Below are 23158 nucleotides of genomic sequence, written 5' to 3'. Positions count from 1 at the left end.
GGGGGCCCTCAGACGACTCTCAGCCAATGACCTGTTGGTTATTGGAGGATCTTCTATTTCTGGTCTGTTAAACGCATTAGCCATTTTGCAACGAGCCTTCAGCGCGTACTGAGTGAGCGAGCGCCTTACTCTGTAGTGGAAAACGTAGGTTTTAAGATTATGCTTAATGTAATTGAGCCCCGTTACAATATTCCTTCACGAGCCCATTTCAGACAGACCGTAATTCCTGCTTTGTTCCAAAAAACATAAGCCCTATAGAGAACCAATTGAGTAAAAACACACTCAATATAAAGAGTTATAGAGTTCCATATAAAAAGTTACATCTTTGTATTTGTTCATAACTACTACATTTTTTTTTATAAGGAGCTGTTTTTGTTTTGTACAGTATGCTGCTAAGAAAACACCATAGAAGATGGGTAAAAAATAGCTCCATCATTGTTCAATGTAAAAAAAAAAAAACATACTTTGTTAGTTTTAATAAATAAAACATTTTTTAAAAATCAAGGAAATGTATCTGCCAATTTTTTCTTTTTGCTGTATCTAAAATGTACCGAACCGAACCGTGACACCAGTGTATCGTATCGAACCGAACCGTGAATTTTGTGAACCGTTACACCCCTAATATATATATATATATATATATATATACACTTTATATATATAAAAGTATATATACTTTTGCTTAATACAAAACATAATGTAAGGCTTAATGATAATTATTATAATAAAGTGTCTAAAGTAGTTAACTGCAACTCATGTGCCATACTCCAAGACTTGTGGTGGCACAAAATCACATTGAATGATGAAGAGAGTTTGAGTTTACTGAAAAGTGTTATTTTCAAATTAATTCAAGGAAAACTGCACTCAAATCCAACATGAAATCCACAATATGAAAACTCAATTCATGCTTAATTTACTTATATTGCCATTTATATTTGAGCAGTTTTGCAGTGGTTTGATTTGACATTATGACATGTTACATACTGTATTATAAATGAAGTAGTGTTAAAAACACTTCTGGCGTTTCCCTTCAGTTTCAGATTTCATCTGTGAAAATGTTTCGGATCATCTTGGCACGCACAGCATATAACTATCGTCATAAAGTGATATTATTTTATAAAACAGATATCGTAAAATAAATAAAACACTTACTTTGGTGTTTTCCTTGTTAAGACCAATTTCCCCATCTGCTCCAGAGCATCGCGAGTGAAAGAAAATATCTCTGAGAAAAAGTTTAGGAGTGTAACGTTACAGCAGATACGTTAGATATCACTATAAGTAACATGATGTTATAAAACAAATTTTAAATTAGGTAACGTTTAAAACGGTTAACTTACTTCTGGTGTTTCCCATTGACCTCCGCATCTGTAACCAAATATGTTTGTTATCTTACTAACATGAAAGTAAGAAGACAACTTATCCTTTATAAATTAATACTAATTCAATACAGTTAAAGGGTTAGTTCAGCCAAAAAATGAAAATTAAGCCATAAATTACTCACCCTGAAGTCATCCTAGGTGTATATGACTTTCTTCTTTCAGACAAATTCAGTTGGAGTTATTTTAAAAAAAATTGTCTTTGGTCTTTCAAGCTGTTGGATGCAACTCATCGGGTGTTGCAATCCATCGGTCAATGAGAAGTTTAATAAAAACCTCATACATTCAAAAATGTGTCTCACACGGCTCCGAGGGCTGAACAAAGGACTCCTGTAGCGAAACAATGTGTTTTTGTAAGAAACATATCCATATTCAAAACGTAATAATCACTTTAATCTAGCCTACGCTCACTGTTGTAAACGGAAGCAGTTCCGGGGAAATGACATATGAGGTCAGCTTTGTGCATGCGCTCCTTAGAAGTGACACACGTGGAAACGCAGTGGAGAGACCAAAACAAAACAACGGTCACCAGGGCCGCTGCTGGCCAAATGGGTGCCCTAAGCAGGATTGTATTGTTGTGCCCCACTTCCTCAAATATGATGATGAAAAAAAACACCTACTATAGGGGTGAAAAAATAACTTTAATCAAATAAAAAACTAAATGAATAAATTGTATTATTTTCAAATTACAATTGTAGCTCTCGACATTTACCTATGGCTATAACTTTATTATGACTCTAATTTATTTTATAGTCTCAAGCATTAAGAAATCATGCAAAAGGAAATTAAGCAGTTTTACTATGATAAAACCATGGTTTATTTTTGTAAGGGTTGTGATGTGCATGTTTTTTTGTTGAATAAATTTTAAAGGCTGTGTCATCTATAGCAAAAAGGTGGCCAAAAATGAAAGATTAAGTGACCATTTGAATTAAATGTTTGGTCAGTAGCCTAAACAAGGATTTGATTCTCCTGTAAGTGTAACAGCAGCAAATACATGGCATCTAGCTCCCTTTCAGTGTTGGGAAGGTTACTTTGGAAATGTAATAGGTTACAGATTACAAGTTACCCTATTTAAAATGTAATAGTAGTGTAACTTTTTTAATTACTTTAATAAAGTAATGTAACTAATTACTTTTGAGTACATTTTGATTACTTTTATAAACTTCTAATGAATGTTAATTTGCAACTGTTAATCATCTTCAACCATTTTACACCATGCAGGTTTAGAGCTCAATACTATCAGACTTTCACCATCCTTCATCACCTGAATTAAGATGATCACATTTGAACACATGCACCACACAATCAGACTTTAGTACTGCCTTTTACTTAGAGATTGATCTGAAGTTCAAAGCAGATTTAAAATCAAAAGAAATAGTTTATATATACTGTTTTTGAAACCAAATCATTGCATAACTACAGGCATCTAACTGCATCTAACAATGGTTTGGGGAAAAAGTTAATAAAAAAATAAAAGCATATACATCAACTCAAATAAGGTTATCTAATAAGCATGTGTCCTATTTTGTGTACTAAACTCCTGAAACATTGGTGTCTTTTTGAAACACTGCTGTCTCTTTGTATATGATATGATGATAGTTTCTCAAAATAAGTAAAAAATGCTCATGAGCAGGGCCGGCCCTGACCAATTTGCTGCCCTAGGCAAGATTTTACCTGGCGCCCCATGCATCACAGCCCATTTCACCCTGTCATTGTGTTTATGATTTAGCATATATATATATATATATACACACACACACACACACACACACATTACAGCAGAACTGTTTCCAACACTCATAATAAATCATCATATTAGAATGATTTCTAAAGGATCATGTGATAGACCGGATGTTACATGTGACACTGAAGAATGGAGTACTGATGCTGAAAATTCAGCTTTGCATCACAGAAATAAATGATAATTTAAAGTATAATAAATTGAAAACAAATTATTTTAAATTGTAATAATATATCACAATATTACATTTTTTTCTGTATTTTTGATCAAATAAATGCAGGCTTGATGAGCAGAAGAAACTTCTTTCAAAAACATTAAAAATAGTAATGTTTCCAAACTTTTGGCCTGTACTGTATCCCCCCAAAACTGCACAACTGTAGAGTAAAACATTAATAAAAAAGTGATAATAAAAAATGCGTCTTAAAACTGACATGATTGTACAAAATCACAGTCTGGGGACTCAGAACTCGGAACAATTGCTAACATTAAGTTTAAGGTAAAAATAACTGCCATAAAATTATAGTATCTTACTCCTATGCAATAAATTGTTCATTCACTACATCTATTTACCTCAGTCTTTATCCTCTTCTCTTTGGCACTGTATCTATGCTCATTTATAATGTGTCATGTAAATTCGGCCTTCCGTCACAATCAGGAAACTTTCACCGTGTCTAGAACTGGCGCGAGCTGCCAGGCCCGTTTCTACGAGCTGTGTGTTAACAAAAGCAGTGCTGTCTACATTGGATGCGGCGTCGGGCACGCTACACAACAAATTACCAACAACTGATCGTGCGCGCGCTCTGTTTCTGACGCACTTCAAGCACTCGATGGGCGGGGGAAGATTGAAGAGCCGGACAATTTTTTTTTTTTTTTTTGCTTTATTTGGTAGTATTTCTAATTAATGGTTTTTAAATAGTAGCCTATTATAAAAAAAATATGTATATGTATATATTAAGTCATTTTAAAGGCTATTGATGGCTTAGCTCTTTTTTTATAGCAACAACAACATCAAAAAAAATATTACAGTATATTAATACTTTGTAAATTATTATTTGAAGTAACAAAACCATGGTTAATTTGCAGTTACCATGGCAACAAGAACGATGATTTGCGGTGTCATTGTTAAAACCATGGATAATTTTCGTTAAAAAAAAAAAACGTTCACAGGAATGTGCCTGAAAGTGATAAATGGGCCTATTTTTTTACCTAAATGATTTATAATTTATTTTAATATATATAAAAAATGTATAAGGTGTGCATTGTAGCTGACACCTAAATGAACACATTACAATTGTTTTATGACTGCAAGTCTTTCTCCTCAAATGCTATTGAGTTTCAAATTGGCGTTTGAGCCCATGTGAAAAAGTAATATAATTTACATATGATTTTTATTTTTTTTTTTTTTTTTTTTTTTTTTTAGCAACTGGGATGGTGCCCCCTCTGGGAGTTGGTGCCCTACGCAGACTGCGTACTCTGCGTGTAGGGAACGACGGCACTGACGGTCACTAATTAGAAGTACAAAACGAGGATTTGTAGAGAAGAATGTCGGAGGATTTCGATATAAGCCAAGAGGAGACTGGTTTTCCTTTGCTAAAGTAAGGAAACTTAGCTTCCTTTGCTCCTGTTAACAAACGTTGGTTTTCACAAGACTCACGTTGGTTTTTACGCTGACCTCATACGTCATCCTCGCAGAGCTGCTTCCATTTTACAACAAAGAGCGCAAGCTAGATTAAAGTGATTATTACATTTTGAATATAGATATTTTTCATACAAAAATGCATCAATTTGCTACAAAAGACCTCTGTTCACCTCCCGGGGCCATGTGAGACACTTATTTTTAATGGATGTGCTTTCTATTAAACTTCTCATTGACCAATGGAGTGCAACACCTGCTGAGTAGCATCCAACAGCTTGAAAGATCAAAGACAATTTATTAAATAACTCTGATTGGATTCATGTGAAAGAAGACCTAGGATGACTTCAAGGTGAGTAATGTATGGGCTAGTTTTCATTTTTGGGTGAACTAACCCTTTAAGCTACTACTCAAATGAACACAGAGACCTCAATATTTGGTACACAATACACAATGATGGTGACAATCAGTGGTTAGTGTTTGAGTATGAATGGATAATTTTTAGTAAAATGAACTCCAGATGTTACAAAACAGCAAGTTACTAAACCTGACCAAAAAAGCAACCATAAAACATTGTAAATGGAACTCAAAAACAGTGAAAATGTAACCTTATCAATTATTCATTCCCCAATGCATGATGGGAACAACGGAATCATATATTTGATATTTATTTGTAATTATTTATTTATTTGTTTATTATTTATTTATTAATTTTTTGCCTGAACTAAATTATTTAATGTATAAATTGCATTTGTTTTTCCGTGGTATTTACTTCACAACAAATAAATAGATATATACATTTTTTTGTGTGTGTGTTTTTTTCGGTCTTGGTGTTATAATGACTGGCAAATCATCATTTAAGAATTAAAAAGAAGCATTCAAAGGATGAGCCCTTCAAAATGCTGTGCCACAAATTCCTGTTCGGACAAGAAATGTGAACTCAAGAAAATCGTATTTTTCATATTATTTAACAGAGTATTCACATAAACCAACAGCTCTAAGATCAGTGACCCTTACATATTTCTCAAACATTCATTTATAAAGTGCAATGTAACGTTACACAACCTAGGTTTCCTGTAATAAAACACTAAGATTTTCTACAGTAAGAACATATTTACACAGGCATAATAAAACGAGTAAAGATAACCGTTTTACCTATGAACCAGAAAAGCAAGTAAAAATCACTCAGGAGCAAAGGTCAGAGTTAGACTACTTACGCAAGTCGGGATTTCTCCAGCTATCCGGAGGTGCGTTCCATTCGACAGGGTCCCTACGCAGTGTTCACTGCTCCCTACTCCCTGAGCACGGTATATCGGTTGAAGTGGACTTCACTGACAATAACCGCTCATTTGGAACGCCCTGCAAACGTCATCAAAGAAAGTCAACGATGGGGTCGCGCAGATTATGATATAACATAAATATATAGGACTACATTCATATTTTTATTTTTATTCACAATCACATTTAAAATATGTACACTATACAATAAAAAAAGAAAAAACATTGACTACTATAATGAAAAACGTATGTTTATTATACACTTTAATTGACTATTGCTGCTATTACTTGACTATTAACAGAGTTGAAGCCCTGCTGTAACTGTCATGCAAATATGAAAATAAACTTTTATTTGGTTAACTGTGTATATATGTGTTTTTAATAAATGGTCATATAATTGCATAGCGGTCTTGTGCGCCTTCTTCCCGCGCACAGCCATATAGTAAACACTGAGGTAAATAAAGTAAACTAAAGAAAAATGGCAGAGCCTCATCTGCTTCTAGTCGCTTTTACATTATCATAACTTTTTACAATCCGTGATGAATATGAATGAAGACAGCGATGACGGCCGTTCTGATTGGTGGTTACGTGCTGCGCGCAATGACAGTTGGGGGATGTATCGATGTTCCCTTATTCCCTGTGCCGTGCGCAGTGCCCTTCGAACTGAACATGTTCGCTCCCTTCGGATTGGAATCTCACTCAAGATGGCGGAATACCATGTGAAGTTCACTTCGCAGTACACTTACGGTAATGGAACGCACCGCGGGACTTTGAAACAGATGCGACCTTTCAACAGGTGTGTCCGGACAGCAGGTAGGCCTATGTTTGAATCAGTTTGTGTTTCTTTTAAACAACACAAAGCCAAGCGAACCGTTTGGTCTACCGTTAATTTAAAAATACATGTTCCATCATTATTATGATGAAAATAGATGGATGAGATGAAGTGTAATCTGGCTCTGCTCGACTTTGATTCGTATAATCCGAATTACATATACACAGTAGCAGTACGATGAGAGGCCACGCTATTTACAAACAACTCCTTAAACACTGCACTTACTCTAGCGGCGCCCAGAGTGCACTTGTTTTTATAAAACGGTTACAATTAATAACAAATATTAATATGTGCTATTTTTATTATGTTGTCATTAAACGTTAATTTATTAAACAAATTATCTCCTATTCATCCTTCCGCTGGTCAATATAGTCCCTTTAGCGTGCGGCAGTACGGTAGGCCTACGCAACGTTCAGCGTCTGATTCTGATTGATTAATGGCGGCATACCATGGTCAAATATTTCTGAATAACGTTGCCACTGAAAACACTGTAAAACTGACCATCCACTGTGTTCTTTATTTAATTTAAATTGACGTAAGATTTGACTCCTGGTGCTGAGGATCGAAAAAGATGGCTTACATTTGCAAATATATAGCCTATAAACATGTATATGTTTTTGCTTTGTGCTATATGTTTATAGCTTTTTTTTTTTGGCAAGTGTCCCAGTTTTTCTGATTTCGCCACAAGCAGTTGGTTACCGCTTGTTTAACGAGACAAACCTATTTAAATACTAAGATTTGAGCAGAGCTCCACTATTTGACGATCTGAAAGATATCTTTTCGCTAGTATATATATATATATATATATATATATATATATATATATATATATATATATATATATATATATATGCTTTTTTTTTTTTTTTTACTTTTTTCTAATCAAAATGTACAAAGCGAAAAGTTGGAGTCTTTAGAGTTTATAATTTATTTCAATGATCTTATTTTCATATAATTCTACAAACATTAATAAACATTAAGAAATTACATTTGTTACAAAATTACCTTTTGTTGACTGTTTTGTTGACTTTTGTTGAGTGTATACCCCAAATGAAGACAAAAATGCAAAAATTTATTTAAGGGTTCAGCTAGCATAGGAGAACACTGATGATTGCTGCTGATGTTTTGCCTTGTTTGTCTCATACTTGACCAGCCTAGAACTTCATACCTTTTTTTCTGCAGGAGCGTAAAGGAAGATGCAGGTGTTCATGCATTATAGGGGTTCCTATTTGACAGCTGTCATTTGTGTGATCCTATTCTGCATGCTCCTGGTGTTCCAAACACCTGTGGATGAGGTCTCAGAAGGCATGTGTGCATGTAAAGACTGTGTCAGACAGCAGACCCACAGTGTTTGGTTCAATGAACTCTATGATCTCTCTGTTCAACCACTGCTCACCCAGAAAAATTATGTCCTCAGTGAAGATATCTTCAAGTATTGGAAGGTACTGATCTGTAAAACAACATCGATTCTTTTCCAAAAACTAGTAAGATGCTATGTAGGCAGCATTTTAAGACATCACAGGTGTGCTCCTGATACCATTTTTTGCTCACATTCTCACATTAGATATGTTCTTCATGGAGAAGGCAATTGTGATTGGCATTATTATGAGCTCAGTGAAAGAAATCCATCCAAGATGGTGGACTAAACGGTCTCAATAACTGATAAATTGACCTTTTAATGATAAATGTTTAACCTGATAAATGTTACATGTGTGCTATGTATTTAAAGTTTTGAGAATCGTGTCATCAGCTTGCCAACTTGTTTACAGATGATTTTACTGAAATCAATTTCTAAGTTGCGTTTCTCTGCTGTACAGGTCACTGGATTTTGGAACAGAATTTCAATGCTAGAATTCAATTTGTTTTCTATGAATTTAAAAAAGACCAAAACCGTTTCAATGGAGTCTCTTTTACATTACGTTCCAGGGTCTTCAGAAAACTAAGAGAGAAGGCAACTACACTGCAGTGGTGGAGAAGTTGTTTTCTCTATTTCCAGATAAAACACAATACTCAGATGATAGTCCAAAGCGCTGCAGGACGTGTGCTGTGATCGGAAACTCAGGGAACCTTAAAGGATCCCATTATGGACATCTCATAGATCTTCAAGACTTTGTCATTAGGTAAAGAATGAGATATTACACAACTTGGCTGACTTTATGTTAGAATTTGCACCTCTTGATTTCCAAGACATGACAGTACTTGAGCAAGTGTCACTTAGAAGACTGGTTTAGTCAGTGACTTACAGATATTGTCAGCTTTGCAGTATGCAATAATTTTTTCTTATGCTAAAAAAAAAAGAGCACCATTTAACATTTGTTTAAAAATATAGCAATTTTACGTTCTGCATATATGTATATTCTGGGGCCCATTCTTTTTTACGTTGCTAACTCTGTTAGCTGGATTTGATTGTTGACGATTTGGCATGATCTTGGATTATTTGGTTCTTCTAAACCAAATAATCCTGGACTTGCTGTCATAGCATCAGGTCTGTAAACTTAAACCTGCTCGTGAGGATTAGAGGATAACAGGATTAGATTGCATCTTTTTAAATCAAAGTGGTTTTTAAAATCTTTCCCAGGCACTGGTTCTCTATTATAAGAGTAACCTACTAATCCGTGAACAATCATTTAAAATACTAATAATTAATAAAAAGATTTGAAAAATATTATAATGTTGTGTAATCATAATACTAAAGACACAGCCAGTTTTACTCATTGAAAGATTTATTTGTGATAAAATAACAACTTTAATTGTTCTAGAGTTCTTGAGTACTGACAACTATTATAGGAGTGGCTTGATAACTTGATCTTGACCCTTAAGAAACTCTAATTAATGCTGTCACATAACAAATCTGCTTCAAAGATCAAATTGCATGAATTGCTAATTACAACATTGAACTAAAAATGTAAAGCCTGTACAAATACTTTTAATTGTGAATTAAAATAATTGGGAATCATGTAAAAAAAAATTTAAAAAGTGTTCATTATTTCCTTATAAAGATCCAAAAATTGTCAAGTTTTTCGTGATGTCTTTTTTTTTAAATATATGATGTCATAACGTTGCTGTCTTGCCGCCAGCCAATCACTGCATTGCTGATTGTGGTTTGGAGTATCGATACATCTGCCCTTTACGGGGAACACGAGAATGTGCAGTAATCGTAGACAAATAAATCTAGATATTTTAATCAAATCCACAAATTCGTTTGAAGAACCAAATTAGCCAGAGATCAGTTATCATGATTAGAAGATCTGGTATCTTTCTATCATCTGAAATGTATTAAGCGAGGTACGAAGAATGGGCCCCTGATCTTTCACATGTTTCTTGACCCATTCATGCTTTAAGCTAGGATAAATATGGGCCCTACAAAAGGTTATGAGAATGATGTGGGTTCTAAGACCACTCACCGGTTTCTATATCCTGAGAGCGCTATGGATGTGGACAACTCCACCTACCTGGTGCTTTCCCCATTCAAGATTCTGGATATGGAGTGGCTCATCAGTGCCTTTACCACTAAGAACATCACACGGTGAGAATGGATGATAAAAATAAAGGCTCTTTATGGTATTGATGATTCCATTATCAAATTTTACATGGAGCTGTGTTGTTGATTTACCTGTTTTTGGGGATCCCAAAACCCCCCTTTTTGAACCTTCATTTTTACAGGGGATATTGGATGAAATTTTCACTTGTTTAGCTTTTTTTCCATTTAGTTAGGTTTCTTGTGTGTCTGCCAGCTCAGAAAAGCTGCTAAGGAAACAAGCAGCCAGTTTGTAATATGCTGTCTCAGTTTGAAATGGAGACATCCAGCAAACGGTTTCAATTTACAGCCAGTTTTTAAGTAGATCGCTAGCTATTTGAATAAGAAAACACCTCCAAGCAATACACCGAGTCCAAGGCAGAAATTTACTTGTCTTGTGTCGACACGCCCCACTGTCAAGTTGATGCAGTCTTCGCAGGAGATCTGTCTCTTAGTCTCATCTAGTTGACATGGTCTCGACTGAATAGGAAAAGGATCTGCTCACTGCAGTTGATTTTGATATTATAAGTAATATAAGTATTTTCAAATGATGTGAGTTTTTAGATCGCAGCAAACGTGAAGGAGTACAATGCTATATGAGCTTGCTCAAGTACTGAGGAGCTAAACCATTTAGTAAATACATTTTAAAGTAAATAATTTTAAAATGTATACAATGTTCAATAGGGAGCCAGAGCAGAGTTGACAAACTCTAGCTGCTGCATTTTGGACTAGCTGAAGTTTGTTTATTGAATGCAGAACAACCACCCAATAAAGCATTTCAATAATCTAACCTTGAGGTCATGAATGCATAAATTAACATTTCTGTATTTGACATTGGATGTAAATTAGATATATTTTTAAAGCTGGAAAAATGCAGTTTTACAAATGCTATAAACATGGTTTTCAAAGGAAAGATTGCTATCAAATAGCACACTTAGGTTCCTAACTTATGATGAAGAATTGATAGAGCAGCCAGTTAGACAGTGCTTTAGGTTACTACAAGTTGAGGTTTTTGGTCCAATAATTATAACCTCATTTTTTTTTTTTTTCTGAATTAAGCAATAGGAAATTACTAGTCATCCAGCTTTGAGAATGAGCAGAAATGTTCCTCAGGGGATCTATAGTGGACTATCTGATGCAATACTGTAGCTACTTGCTGCATGGTCAGAATTTGTTCTAACAGTATCCACAGGGCTCCAAACAAAAAAATCGAGTAAGGAGCCATTGGCTCCTATAAGAAAAAAACTTAGGTGCCAAATGATTTTTTTAGGTGCAACAGAATAAACATGTTTTATGCGTTTTATTTAAATTATTTATTTTACATTTTAACTTTTTAATCATACTGACGTGTTTATGTCTCATATTTTCTTGACTTTATCAGCATTTTAATCCATCTTGTAGATGACCTGGGAATGAAGGTCCACTTAAAGTGGGAGCTAAATGTCTTTTCCAACTTGAAACATACAGTCATGCGTTGTTTATTACACAAAATCTGTACCAATATCATGGACCATAAGCATCACTTGGCCCCTGAGTATAGTTTGGGGTCCTCCTCAATGCATCCTGTAAATGTTGTCATACTCTCTTAAAAATAAAGGTGCTTCATGATACCATAGAAGAACCTTTTTTTCCTGTCTAAATGGTTTCATAAAGAACCTTTAACATTTGAAGACAATAACAGATTATGAAAAGGTCAGAAAGAGATTGTTTTTCAAAGAGCCTTTGACTGAATGGTTCTTTGTGGAACCAAAATTGTTCTGTGAAGAACCTTTTAAGCTCCTTTATTTTTAAGAGTGCGTGTCTTTCACACTTTCAGTCTGTTTTTATTAATTAGTAAAATTAAATTTTATAGGAGGAGTTGAATCATGTAGACAACAGGTAAAGTAAAAATATAAAAATTCAATCGCTCATAAATATAGCAAAATGCTCCTCTTTATAATTATTTTTCTAGCTGACTAATGAGCTTATGGACACCAAAAGGTTACTGAGGTTAATATTACGTTGCAATGTTTACAAGCTTTACACGTTTTCCGCAGTTTGAAAGTGTTGTACTGTAGAATCTCTTATCAAATAGCCTACCTTTTGATGTTAATTCATGTTCATTATGTACTCTAGTAGTAAAGAGCAAGGTATGATAGGTTCACGTGCTACTTGAACTGAGGCACTACTCGTGATAGCGCCTGCCGCATATTAGGCCGGCGACACACTGGATGCGTGGCGCAAGCGTCTCAGCCGCGTGGCGTGTCGGTTTTTAATTCGGCTCCCATGTTAACAGGTTAGAGCTTGCAGACTGCCTGCGTGAGACGCGCGTCTCAAAACGCGTGCATGCTAGAAATAGAACCAACGCCTATTTTTACCGCAACACGCGCGCGTGTTGGAAGCGTTTCCAGGCAAAATATAATAGGAAAATATGTTTATGTCATTTTGTACACAAATACATATTAATTCAAGACATTTTGATATTTGAAAGTCTGTAGGTTGATATAAATTCAGATATAAATGTAATTTTAAAAAATAAATAATTATCGATTTTTAAATATTGCACCTGTCAAACATAGTCTATTTTCCCGTCAATACTGTTGACCATGTCCTTTATCAGTAGGCGTAGGTGTAGGTGTGTAAAAAAAAAAGTTGATATTGTTGTCATGAAGACAAGAGCCTGGTCTGTCGGCGGTCTCCCTCTATCGGCGCTGATCCACTTGTCCGACACGACTGTCGCGTGGTGTCGCGACGCCTCCCCACATTTGTACGTTGATGGGCGTTCCTCTGTTTGCCGCTATGGGCGTGGTTTTGACCAAGCGGGAAATGTTGCTTATTTAAAGCATTTGTTCGAGGAAGTGATGTGTTTTGTGGATTTCAGTCATGAATCGAATAAGAGAATGATCATTGTAGCTGCTCTGCTCTACCTCCGGAGGAAGAAGCCACAATCAGTTTCTCCTCCATTTTGTACTCTGGAACTAAAGTTTCCGCGCATTTTTGAAGTAGGATGTGACCTGCGAAGAGACTTCCCTCCGTCTCCATATGCTCTACTTCTATTGGATAGACGCGCCGCGTTTGACGGACTTCATTTGCATAAAGATGGGCATCGGCCAGCTTTTTGACGCGCAGCACTTTTTCAAATGAAGCGCCGCCTTCCGGAATGCTTTGCGGGTGCGACAAAGTCGCGTGACGTCACCCATAGGAATATAGTGGAGCGCGGCGCGACAGAAGTGTCGCACGGACAAGTGGATCAGCGCCGTATGTCACCTACAGCAGCAGCAGCGCGCCAGCGCCGCGTCAGGCACGCTTCTGGGTGTAAAGACACAGAAAACGCGAAGCATCCGCCACGCTTCTGGCACGCAGCAGAGACGCCACGCAGCCAGTGTGTCACCTGCCTGGTCGCGTCTTTTGCGAGCTCAAGTTGGTTATTTCAAATGTAGGCGCGCGGTATGCGTGCGTGCTCATAATGGAAGCGACGCGCTCGTTTTTTTCCAGGCGCGCCCGCACCGCATCGAGTTAAAAACATCTCAACTTCTCAGAATCCCAAGCGTACCGCAGGTCATGTGACAAGAACCAACCAATCAGCTTCATCCTTTCCAGTTCCAACGTTGAAAGCTTAGCCAAGATGAAGGAACAGCTGATCATATCTGTATATGGATTGCCATTTTTAAATAAATTTAGTAACAGAGCTACTGCAAGCGATTTTAAGTGCTGCAAATCCATTTATCCTTTGCTGAAATTTACGCGTCTTCATGGAGAGAGCAGGTCATGTTTGCTTAAGCCTGGTTCACACGGGACGATTTTAAAATTGTCGGCTGATTTTCCAAACCTGAGAGACCCCACACATGGCGATAAAAAATCATGGGTCTAACAGTTTTGGTCGTACAGTGTGTGGTGTGCAGCCACACGGCAAAATCAACACATCACACACGAACCGATTTGACTCCCGAGCATTCCCAGGTCAGACAGGAAATCTCGCAAAATCCCTCGAGATCAAACGTGACTTCAGAGTAAACTATCATGGTGGACGAAGAGGATGCAGTGGCCATAGTTTGTGCTTTGTTTGTAACCGAAAAAATCATAAACAAAAACAAGAAAAGGCGATGGTCAAAGAAGTGTAGACAAAGTCCTCCATCTCCGACGTCCACCAGACTTTCTGGTGCGCCATGCCGCCGGCTGTTTTGATTTTGTTTCCCGGTACTTCCTCGCCGCCTCGTCACCTCACTTTCTGATTGGTTACACGCCACAGTCCACAGGCTGTGTGATCGTTTGTCCTCGGTGGACACCACACACGAGAAGAAATCGGGCCAAATAAATCCAACATGTTGGATATCCCCGATTTGAGATCGGAGCGGTCCCGACGTCCTTCCGAGCAGAGGAGAGCAGTCTTAACACACCACACAACAGCAGGAATATCTAATCAGATTATTTTACGATAATCAGAGCATCCTTAAGATTGTCGGAAGGGGTGAATCGGGGCTAAAATCGGCCTAATTATCCTGCCGTGTGAACCAGGCTTTAGCAACGGCAGACGCCTCAGGAGCGCAAGACCCCAAAGGCTTTTGGAAAAAAATCTGAAAGCGGCGCGCCTAGCGTTTTCCACGCATTTTTAGCAGGCGGCAAGGAAGCCGACCGGAAGTTGAAGTCGGCCGAGCCCTGATCCATCTTGGAAGTAAAGTTTAATTAATGCTTTTTGGAAATGTATGTAAAGAAAAGTCTTTATTTTTCATTAATTTAGCCACTGTATTGAATAAATGCCTGGGGTTGTGTTTGTTTTCTACGGAGCTCCGCACATGACATGCATGAAAAAATATTAGTTAAAAATCGTGTGCATGATTTACTAATTCGTTCCCTCAATGTACTAAAACGTGCACATGATTACTATCGCGTTCCCTCAATTTACTATTTTGTTCACTCGATTTATAAATTATGTGCACAATTTACTAATTCGTTCCCTCAATTTGCTAAATTGTGTGCACGATTTAGCAAATCGAGGGAACACAATAGTAATCTTGTGCACGTTTTAGTACATTGAGGGAACACATTAGTAAATTGTGTGCACAATTTATTTTTCTTGCATGTCATGTGCAGGGTTCCGTAGTTTTCTTCTAAGACAAACGAAAAAGAAAGCAGATCTAGCAGTTTTTAGATTAGATTGGATTAGATTCTACTTTTATTGCCAATATGCAGAGTACAATTACAGAGCTAATGAAATGCAGTTAGGATCTAACCAAAAGTGCACAAAATGTAAATGAACTGTATGTACAGAATATAAATAGCAATGCAATGTAGGATTATATGTACATTATGAACAGCAGCAACGTAAGAACGTTGGTAGTAAATAGTTAGTTCAGTGTACAGTGGTATTGTTAATGTATTCTATGCAAAATATCAGTAGTGCAATAATATTTTCATATAAAGTTTACTGTGCTTTAGATGGTGGAGGGGGTGCATAACTTCTAGTTCGCCTGAAATCCACAATGATCTCCTTTGTCTACTGTTTCCGACCTACCACTGTGGTGTTATCTGCAAATTTGATTTAGGGCATTGGAGCCATAAACAGAAACACAATCATGGGTGAATAAGGAGTACAGAAGAGGGCTCAGTACACAGCCCTGTGGAACAGGGTGATGATGGAGGAGGAGAGGTTATCTAACTTAACAGACTGAGGTCTGTTCGTCAGAAAATCTAGAATCCAGTTGCTGAGAGATTTGCTGATTCCAGGCTGACAGAGCTTGGAGATCATCTTGGAGGGGATTACATAGTTAAATGCAGAACTGTAATCAATGAACAGCATTCTCACATGTGTATTTTCACTGTCCAGGTGGGTGAGGGTAGAGTGAAGTGTCGTAGAGATGGCGTCCTCTGTTGACCTATTGTGGTGATAGGCAAAAATGGGTCTAGTGTAGCAGGGAGACAGGATTAAAAATGGGATATAACCAGCCTTTGAAAAGCACTTGGCTGTGATGGGAGTGAGAGCGACAGGATGAACGTCATTAAGGGCCAAGGCATTGGAGTGCTTTGGTAATGGCACGATGGTGAGGGTTTGAAATTAGTGGGGACCAGGGACAGATTAAAAATGTCTGTGAAGACCTCACCCAGCTGCTCCACACAGGCTTTAAGCACACAACCAGATATTCAGTCAGGGACAGCTGCCTTCCATGCATTCACCTTACACCGAGTGGAGTAAACATCTGAGGTGGGGAGTGTGAGAGGCAGTACATTGGGTGGAAGCTCAGTTTTGAGGGAGACCTCCTTATTATTTTGGTCAAAACGAGCAATAAAGTGATGGAGCTCGTCAGTGAGGGAGGCAGAGCTGAGGGGAGACATGGTGCTGGGTGGTTTGTAGTCTGTGATAGTTTGTATGCCTTGCCACATACGCCAGGGATCCTCTGTTTATGTGTGAGTTTGGCCTGGCAGATACCCTTCCTCAGGTTGGCTCTGGATGAGCTGTTAGCCTCCCGGTCTCCAAACCTGAAGGCTGCATTTCTTGTTTTGAGCTCACTCCAGTCTGTATGCTGAAATTGATTTTAAGGAGTCAGCACCTTCCAGACAGATTTTGACAGTTCTCATGGATGCAAACAGCGCGCTTTTCGGCGCCTCGCGCTTTTTCACGTCAGTTTGGGTGACTTGGGTCTGAGAGGGTCTGATTATAATTTCACAAAGTCATCTGAAGTCATCCCATTTTGCTTTGAGCACATCATTCTGCACCCGCTATGCGCATACGCGCTTTGTGCGCTCTGTTTTGAAGCGTTTCATATTATCATGGTTTTGCGCACTGAAAGATTATTAAAAGCCTATATTTTTTATACCTAGCCTACACAATGCATTTTAAAATAAGCATAATTTAATTGTATATTATTTATGTGTAGTGTAGGCTATATAAATATACTATATACTAATAGTAATTTGGTTTAATTAACATGTTTAGATTTTATAAAGTTACTGTGCAGATTTTTTCAAGAATTCTTTTTTGCTCCAGTTGATTCTTTTTTGCTGCTCATTTATACACTCACTAAGGAGTGGGGAGCAGGAACAAAGAGAGATGGTCATACTGACCCAGGTGGGTGAGGGATGTGACTTTGTAGGCATCAGTCACATTGGTTTACACATGGTCTAATGTTTTATGTCCCCTTGTAGTGCAGGAGACATTTTGATGAAATTTAGGGAGAACTGATCTTAAAGTGTAGTAGGGATGGGACGATAACCGGTTTTATTGATAACTGTGATAAAATGTGCTGAAGGTTAGTAATATCGTTTAAAAATGAATTATCATTAAAACCGTGTTTGATTATCGCGGTTTTAATAACTCACTATTAAATCATGTCCAGCCAGCAACAGTCTGACGCAAGCGCAGCGCACAATGTTTTTTTTGTTTTTTTTTCGAGAAGGAATGGCGAAAGTCAGTGACTTTTCTATGCTTTTCTATGCTTCTACACTTTTCATTGTAAGGAAGGAAATGCCACAGAATTTAATCTCTTTAAATTAAGTGCATAGAGTTGCTTGTTTTATTAGTTGTTTGTTGATTATTAAATATAAAACTTGCTGAAATGTTTTCAGTGTGAGCATCAACTATTTTTGAACACTTTCATCTCGTTTCAACAAAACCGTGATAATATTGATAATCGTGATAATTTTAGTCACTATAATCGTGATATTAAATTTTCATACCGTCCCATCCCTAAAGTGTAGCGATTAAAGTCCCCATGGATTATACGCGATACTAGATAATGATATTGGATCATTCTGCATTCCTCTGCTGCAGAATTTCAATGCCATTAACATCAATTCCATCTAACAGTATTGTCTGAAGTATGACACTGAGTAGGTCCTGACACGTTTTGTCTGACCCTTAGAGAGTGCAAAATGTATATAACACTAATCCCAATGCCTAATATTCATTAAGTCAAGATTTATCAGTTGTTTATCTGTATTATATACATTTTTTTATTTGTTAAACAATTCAATTGTTACCCTTAAATTGTTTTGGATTTATTTTTTATTTGCTAGTTTGGGGAAAACACACAGTCTCTATAGTATGATATGTAGGTGAAAGAGTACATATGCTGAGAAATACCTGACTTCTGTGACTTGAGGCGGATAGCAGACAGTCAGTTTAGCCAGTTTGTCTGCCTCCTGACGTGAGCCCCAATTATTCAAATACAAACGAGAAGACTATGTGCAGTACGTGTTGTAGACCTCCTTGCCAGTTTTTTTTTTGAAAACAGTCATTCTTTTTGCTATTGTTATGCTGCTATTAAATTTAGCATTTGGGTTGCTGATAAGGTTAAAATTGTTGTTCCAGGACATCAAAAGGTGACCAAAAAATTATTTCCCTATGGAGATCGTATCTTAATTAGGTGGTGACTTATTATTCATGTATGTCTTCATTTTGCTCTTTTCTTGTCTTTTTATAGCACTTACAAAAGAGTAAGGACAAGCATAAAAGCCAACAGACATAAGGTGAGTGAGAATTTTAAATTTTTAGCATGTGCACATGAAGGCCTTGGATTACCAGTGTCATTCATGCAACACATAACTTGCATGCCAAATACTGCCAAATGCCCTTGTTAAAAAAAATCCCTTATTATCCCTAGATAGAACTGTCATCTTTCACAACATACACCTGGAGCTTGTTAAAGATGGGTGTTTTTGGAATCTGGGAGAGTGTTACTGAACTATTTCACACTTTTGCAAAGCATTCTTTTAGACAGAACCAATTTTGTGCTTTATGAGAACTGTTGATTTTCAGGTCATTCCACAAGTGCCAGTATCCTATATACTCTACTGTACATGTTTAGAGTTTTTACATTATAAAAAAGTGAAGAAAAAGAAAGAAAGAAACCTACTTAAATGCATTTTTAATTATCTATTCATTAAAGAAAAAACTTTAGTTGTAGTTTTATTACTTTGAGCACAAGGATTGTAAAGTCAACTTATTTACACATCATAAAAAACAATTGGTTATGGTTGATTCATAGAAACAAATTCTCATTCAGTGAAAGAAAGAAAAAAAACACGCTCAGTCTTTTTTAAAAATGGAGCATAAAAAATTACATTGACCTTAGAAAAAGGTAAAAGATTTTGTAATAAAATAAAAAAATTAACTAATTGAATTAAAATGTAATAGGTTATGCAAAATGGCAATGCAATATGTAAAATGGCAATTTATTTCTGTATTTAAATTTACATTCTCCCATACATATATGCAACGTTTAGTGCAAAATGAAAATTCCATTAATTTTTATATTGCCATTTCCTGCACTAGTTTTAATATGTAAATTAAATATTTATAAGTTGCAAAATTACAATTAAAACATTGCCCAAATTAATTAAATATGTTTAACATGTCCAAGCAAAAACTGTAGCAAATGTAGTTTAAGTCGATGTGGATTTGAAAATGCATTCCAAGCCGTCAACTTGTCAATCGTTATATAAAGACAGGGCTCAACAAAAACATTCAGCATTCACCAATCCTGGGTTTTAAGTACCATGAAAGTGGCTTGTCTTTTAGTGGAGTTTATTGCCATAGTAAATTACACTGCACAGCAGGTGCTCCAGGGCAGGTTATGTTCTGGGTGGAAGATCTAATCAGGTGTGAGCAAAGTGACACATGTCTGACACACAAAAATGTCACTCCCCCAGTTTCTCTTCCTCCAAATGAAAGGTCGCGATATAAAAATGAACAAGAAAATTGTCTGGCTTTAATAATAATTACTTAGAATGATTTTGTATGATATCTATAATTATTTTGATTTATATTGATCCATAAATCACAAGCAATTTTAGTTTAACAATTATTATAAAGGTTATTTACAGGTCATATGTAATATAAATAAGCTGTAGAATCAAAAGACTTTGACTTTAAAGACTTTAAAAATCACTACATGTGATTTTACATATTCAAGTCTCTATTGCTATTATCAACTATTTAAACTAACTTCACAAGTCTCACTTGCATTGATAGACCAACATAGTTCATTTTATTTGACCTCTTTCATGGACAAGTACATTCTTTTGTTTAAATTCCTCATTCTTCAATCTCTTAGCCTTTATCGAAAGAGTTTTGAATCTTGCTGGGTCTCTCGCAAGAAGTGAAGCACATCTGTGTTGCAAGACATGTGTTTGGCTGTTCACCACTGATGTCACACATTCATGTGCAAGCACTCCACAAACTCAGGATCAAATCCAGAGTTGACAAAGAAAGCTGATGTTCAGCATCATGGTACAAACAAAGCCGGATTGGAGTGGTTTAGTTTTGTCATCTCGAAGCTAATCCTGTAACTCTGAATTGGTTCAACTACCATCATGTTACAGGCTCCAGACCTTTTAAACCTGGTAACAAATGTGCTACAAACAATACAATAACACCCCTTGGGGAGCCAATTATAGTGTCACCTCATGATGACCTGATAGGACCTCTCCCATGGAAAGCCCATGATACATTGACCTGATGCTAACAAACAGAAAGCGAAAATTTCACAATCGTGTTTTTGTCTTCACGTTTTATCAGTAAAATCGTTTTTTTTTTCTATTCAGCTCAGCTAATAGCTGGATGATTTTGTCCATATTAGGGATTTCCAGCATGTCATAATTATTACATCTGGTCCATTTTGATCTTTCTGTGGGAGAGATTAATAATAAAAATAATAATAATAAACAAAAAAACTATATGAATAATGCAGTACTGACTGACATATCATTTAGTATAGAAACTATAAAATATATTTCCTGCCTTATTTTGTGATTTAAAGTTGGGAAAAAGGTGTTCGTAGTAGCCTTTAAAAAAAACAATCATAAAAAATAATGTTTCTTCCACAGGTTACACACAGCAATATAAACAACAGCTGTGCAAGTTCTCTTCACGTCGTTCTAAAATAATAATAATAATAACTATAATAATAATAATTAATAATATGAGCATGCAAGCACACCGCTCCGCTGAGAACTGTACCCGCGGTTGTTATTGAAATTATCTGGTAGTGCGCTAAATTACTAAAGATATCTTAAGTAATTTAGGCTAAATTATTATTCATTAATGTTACTACTATTTAGATTGGGTAGGAAATTACAGTGTTATGCTTCAAAAACATCCTTTAGTCATTGTACATAATGGTGATTATTAATGTGTTGTTATCATAGGTGATGATTCTACATCCAGCTTTCATTAAGTATGTCCATGAGACTTGGTTGCTGAAACGTGCCAAATATCCATCGACTGGCTTCCTCGCTATTATATTTGCCCTGCACGTCTGTGATCAGGTAAATCCCACTCCCCTCCATTCTCGTTTTTATTTCCATATTATTGTATAGAAATGTTTCCTTCTTTTTTTGTCCAGGTTTCCACGTTTGGGTTTGGTGCAGACCAATATGGAAACTGGTACCACTACTTTGAGAAAACCTCACATAAAATTCGTACTGGTGCTCATAGTGGCAGCTTGGAATTCGACACCATGATGCAACTATACCTGGAAAACAAAATTCAGGTGTACAGAGGAAGTTAACTAGAGGTATTGACATTAGTCATGCAAGGCTTTAGTTCATTAAAAAAAAAAAAAAAAAAAAAAAACCTTGTTCCATCATCTTAATCAAACAATGCATTTGCCTCAAAAGTTTTCATAGGCAGTTAGTACAAAAAAAATTAAAGAAATTGTTTACCAAAGCATGAAAATCCCTCATCATTTACTCATCCTCATCTTGTTTCAAACTTGTAAAAATTTCTCTTCTGTTAAAAAAAAAAAGTGTTATATTTAAAATAAAAAATTCTGTGAAAAAACAGTCTCTATAGTCTGATGTGTAGGTGAAGAAGTCTCTATGTGCTGAGAAATACCTGACTTCTGTGACTTGAGGCGGATAGCAGACGGTCGGTTTAGCCAGTTTGTCTTCTTCCTGACTTGGGGCCCCAGTTAGTCAAGTACAAACTAGAAGACTATGTGAAGTACGTATTATAGAATTCCTTGCCAGTTTATGTTTTGAAAACGGTCATTATTTTTGCTATTGTTATGCAGCTATTGGTGTAGAAATAATAAATTTAGGGTTTAGGTTGGTGATACGGTTAACATTGTTTATTTTGATATGTTTTTTCAGGACCGCAAAAGATGACCAATAAATTCTTCCCTTTGTAGAACCTCAGTAAACAGACACACAAATAAACTGCACAATCTGAACACCATTAATGATTAGCTAAAGGGGAACAATGTTCAGATTGTGTGGACCCGATCTTTGCAAGACTGTGAAATGAATGAAAAGATAGTATTTTGAATGGTGTGTGTTGTACGACATGTTATAAGAGTTCTTAAACAAAAGCCTCCAAAGATATTTCCCCATGTGATAAGTTGGAGCGTCATGTTAAGGAATGCATGCTCCATCTTGCAACAAGACGATTGGAAGATCACGTCGTGGGATGGACCAAATCCGCTTGGATAAAACCCCAATGCCTGAACTAATTCAGCACACTTCCTTCTTCGCCATGGCTTGAACTACCTACTTTAACACGCTGCTAGCGTTCTTGTCATCCAGAACTCAAAACACTCAGTTGAAACTTCGTGACTGCCAAGAATCTTCAAAGTCTTGCAACCAGTGAAACCAGGCAACAAACCAATGACCAAGAGGGTTTTCTCATAAGACGTCATCCAAACAACAGATCTGCAACCAATCCGAGGTGCGGGGATTCCCTGAGACGAGGCCACAAGGGAATCTCCAACTTCGCTTTTCAGCGCAAATGCAAGTAAAACAAACAAACTTCATTTCTTGCTGAAATAAGTGCAAATTGATCTTAAGCAGTAAAGATAAGACACATCTC

General features: G+C 36.5%; 1 protein-coding gene across 2 annotated transcripts; it reads left to right on the top strand.

Annotated features, from left to right (window-relative positions):
- The first annotated feature begins 6800 nt into the window (after positions 1-6800).
- st3gal1l2 (ST3 beta-galactoside alpha-2,3-sialyltransferase 1, like 2) lies at positions 6801-21953 on the top strand. 2 transcript variants are annotated; one of them, XM_059509107.1, is made up of 7 exons: positions 6801-6824; positions 8043-8302; positions 8787-8980; positions 10207-10386; positions 18774-18819; positions 21499-21618; positions 21696-21953. In XM_059509107.1, exons 2-7 carry the CDS (start codon positions 8057-8059, stop codon positions 21858-21860), a joined length of 951 nt encoding a protein of 316 aa, XP_059365090.1. In that variant the 5' UTR covers positions 6801-6824; positions 8043-8056; the 3' UTR covers positions 21861-21953. The 2 variants fall into 2 exon arrangements, with proteins under 2 accessions (XP_059365090.1, XP_059365091.1); XM_059509108.1 differs by lacking the exons at positions 6801-6824; positions 10207-10386 and having other exon boundaries at positions 8010-8302.
- The last annotated feature ends 1205 nt before the right edge of the window (positions 21954-23158 follow it).

Source organism: Carassius carassius, chromosome 25 (assembly GCF_963082965.1).
Source record: "Carassius carassius chromosome 25, fCarCar2.1, whole genome shotgun sequence".
In the NCBI taxonomy this organism is placed as follows: domain Eukaryota; kingdom Metazoa; phylum Chordata; class Actinopteri; order Cypriniformes; family Cyprinidae; genus Carassius; species Carassius carassius.
This window is presented reverse-complemented; position numbering and strand designations above follow the sequence as displayed.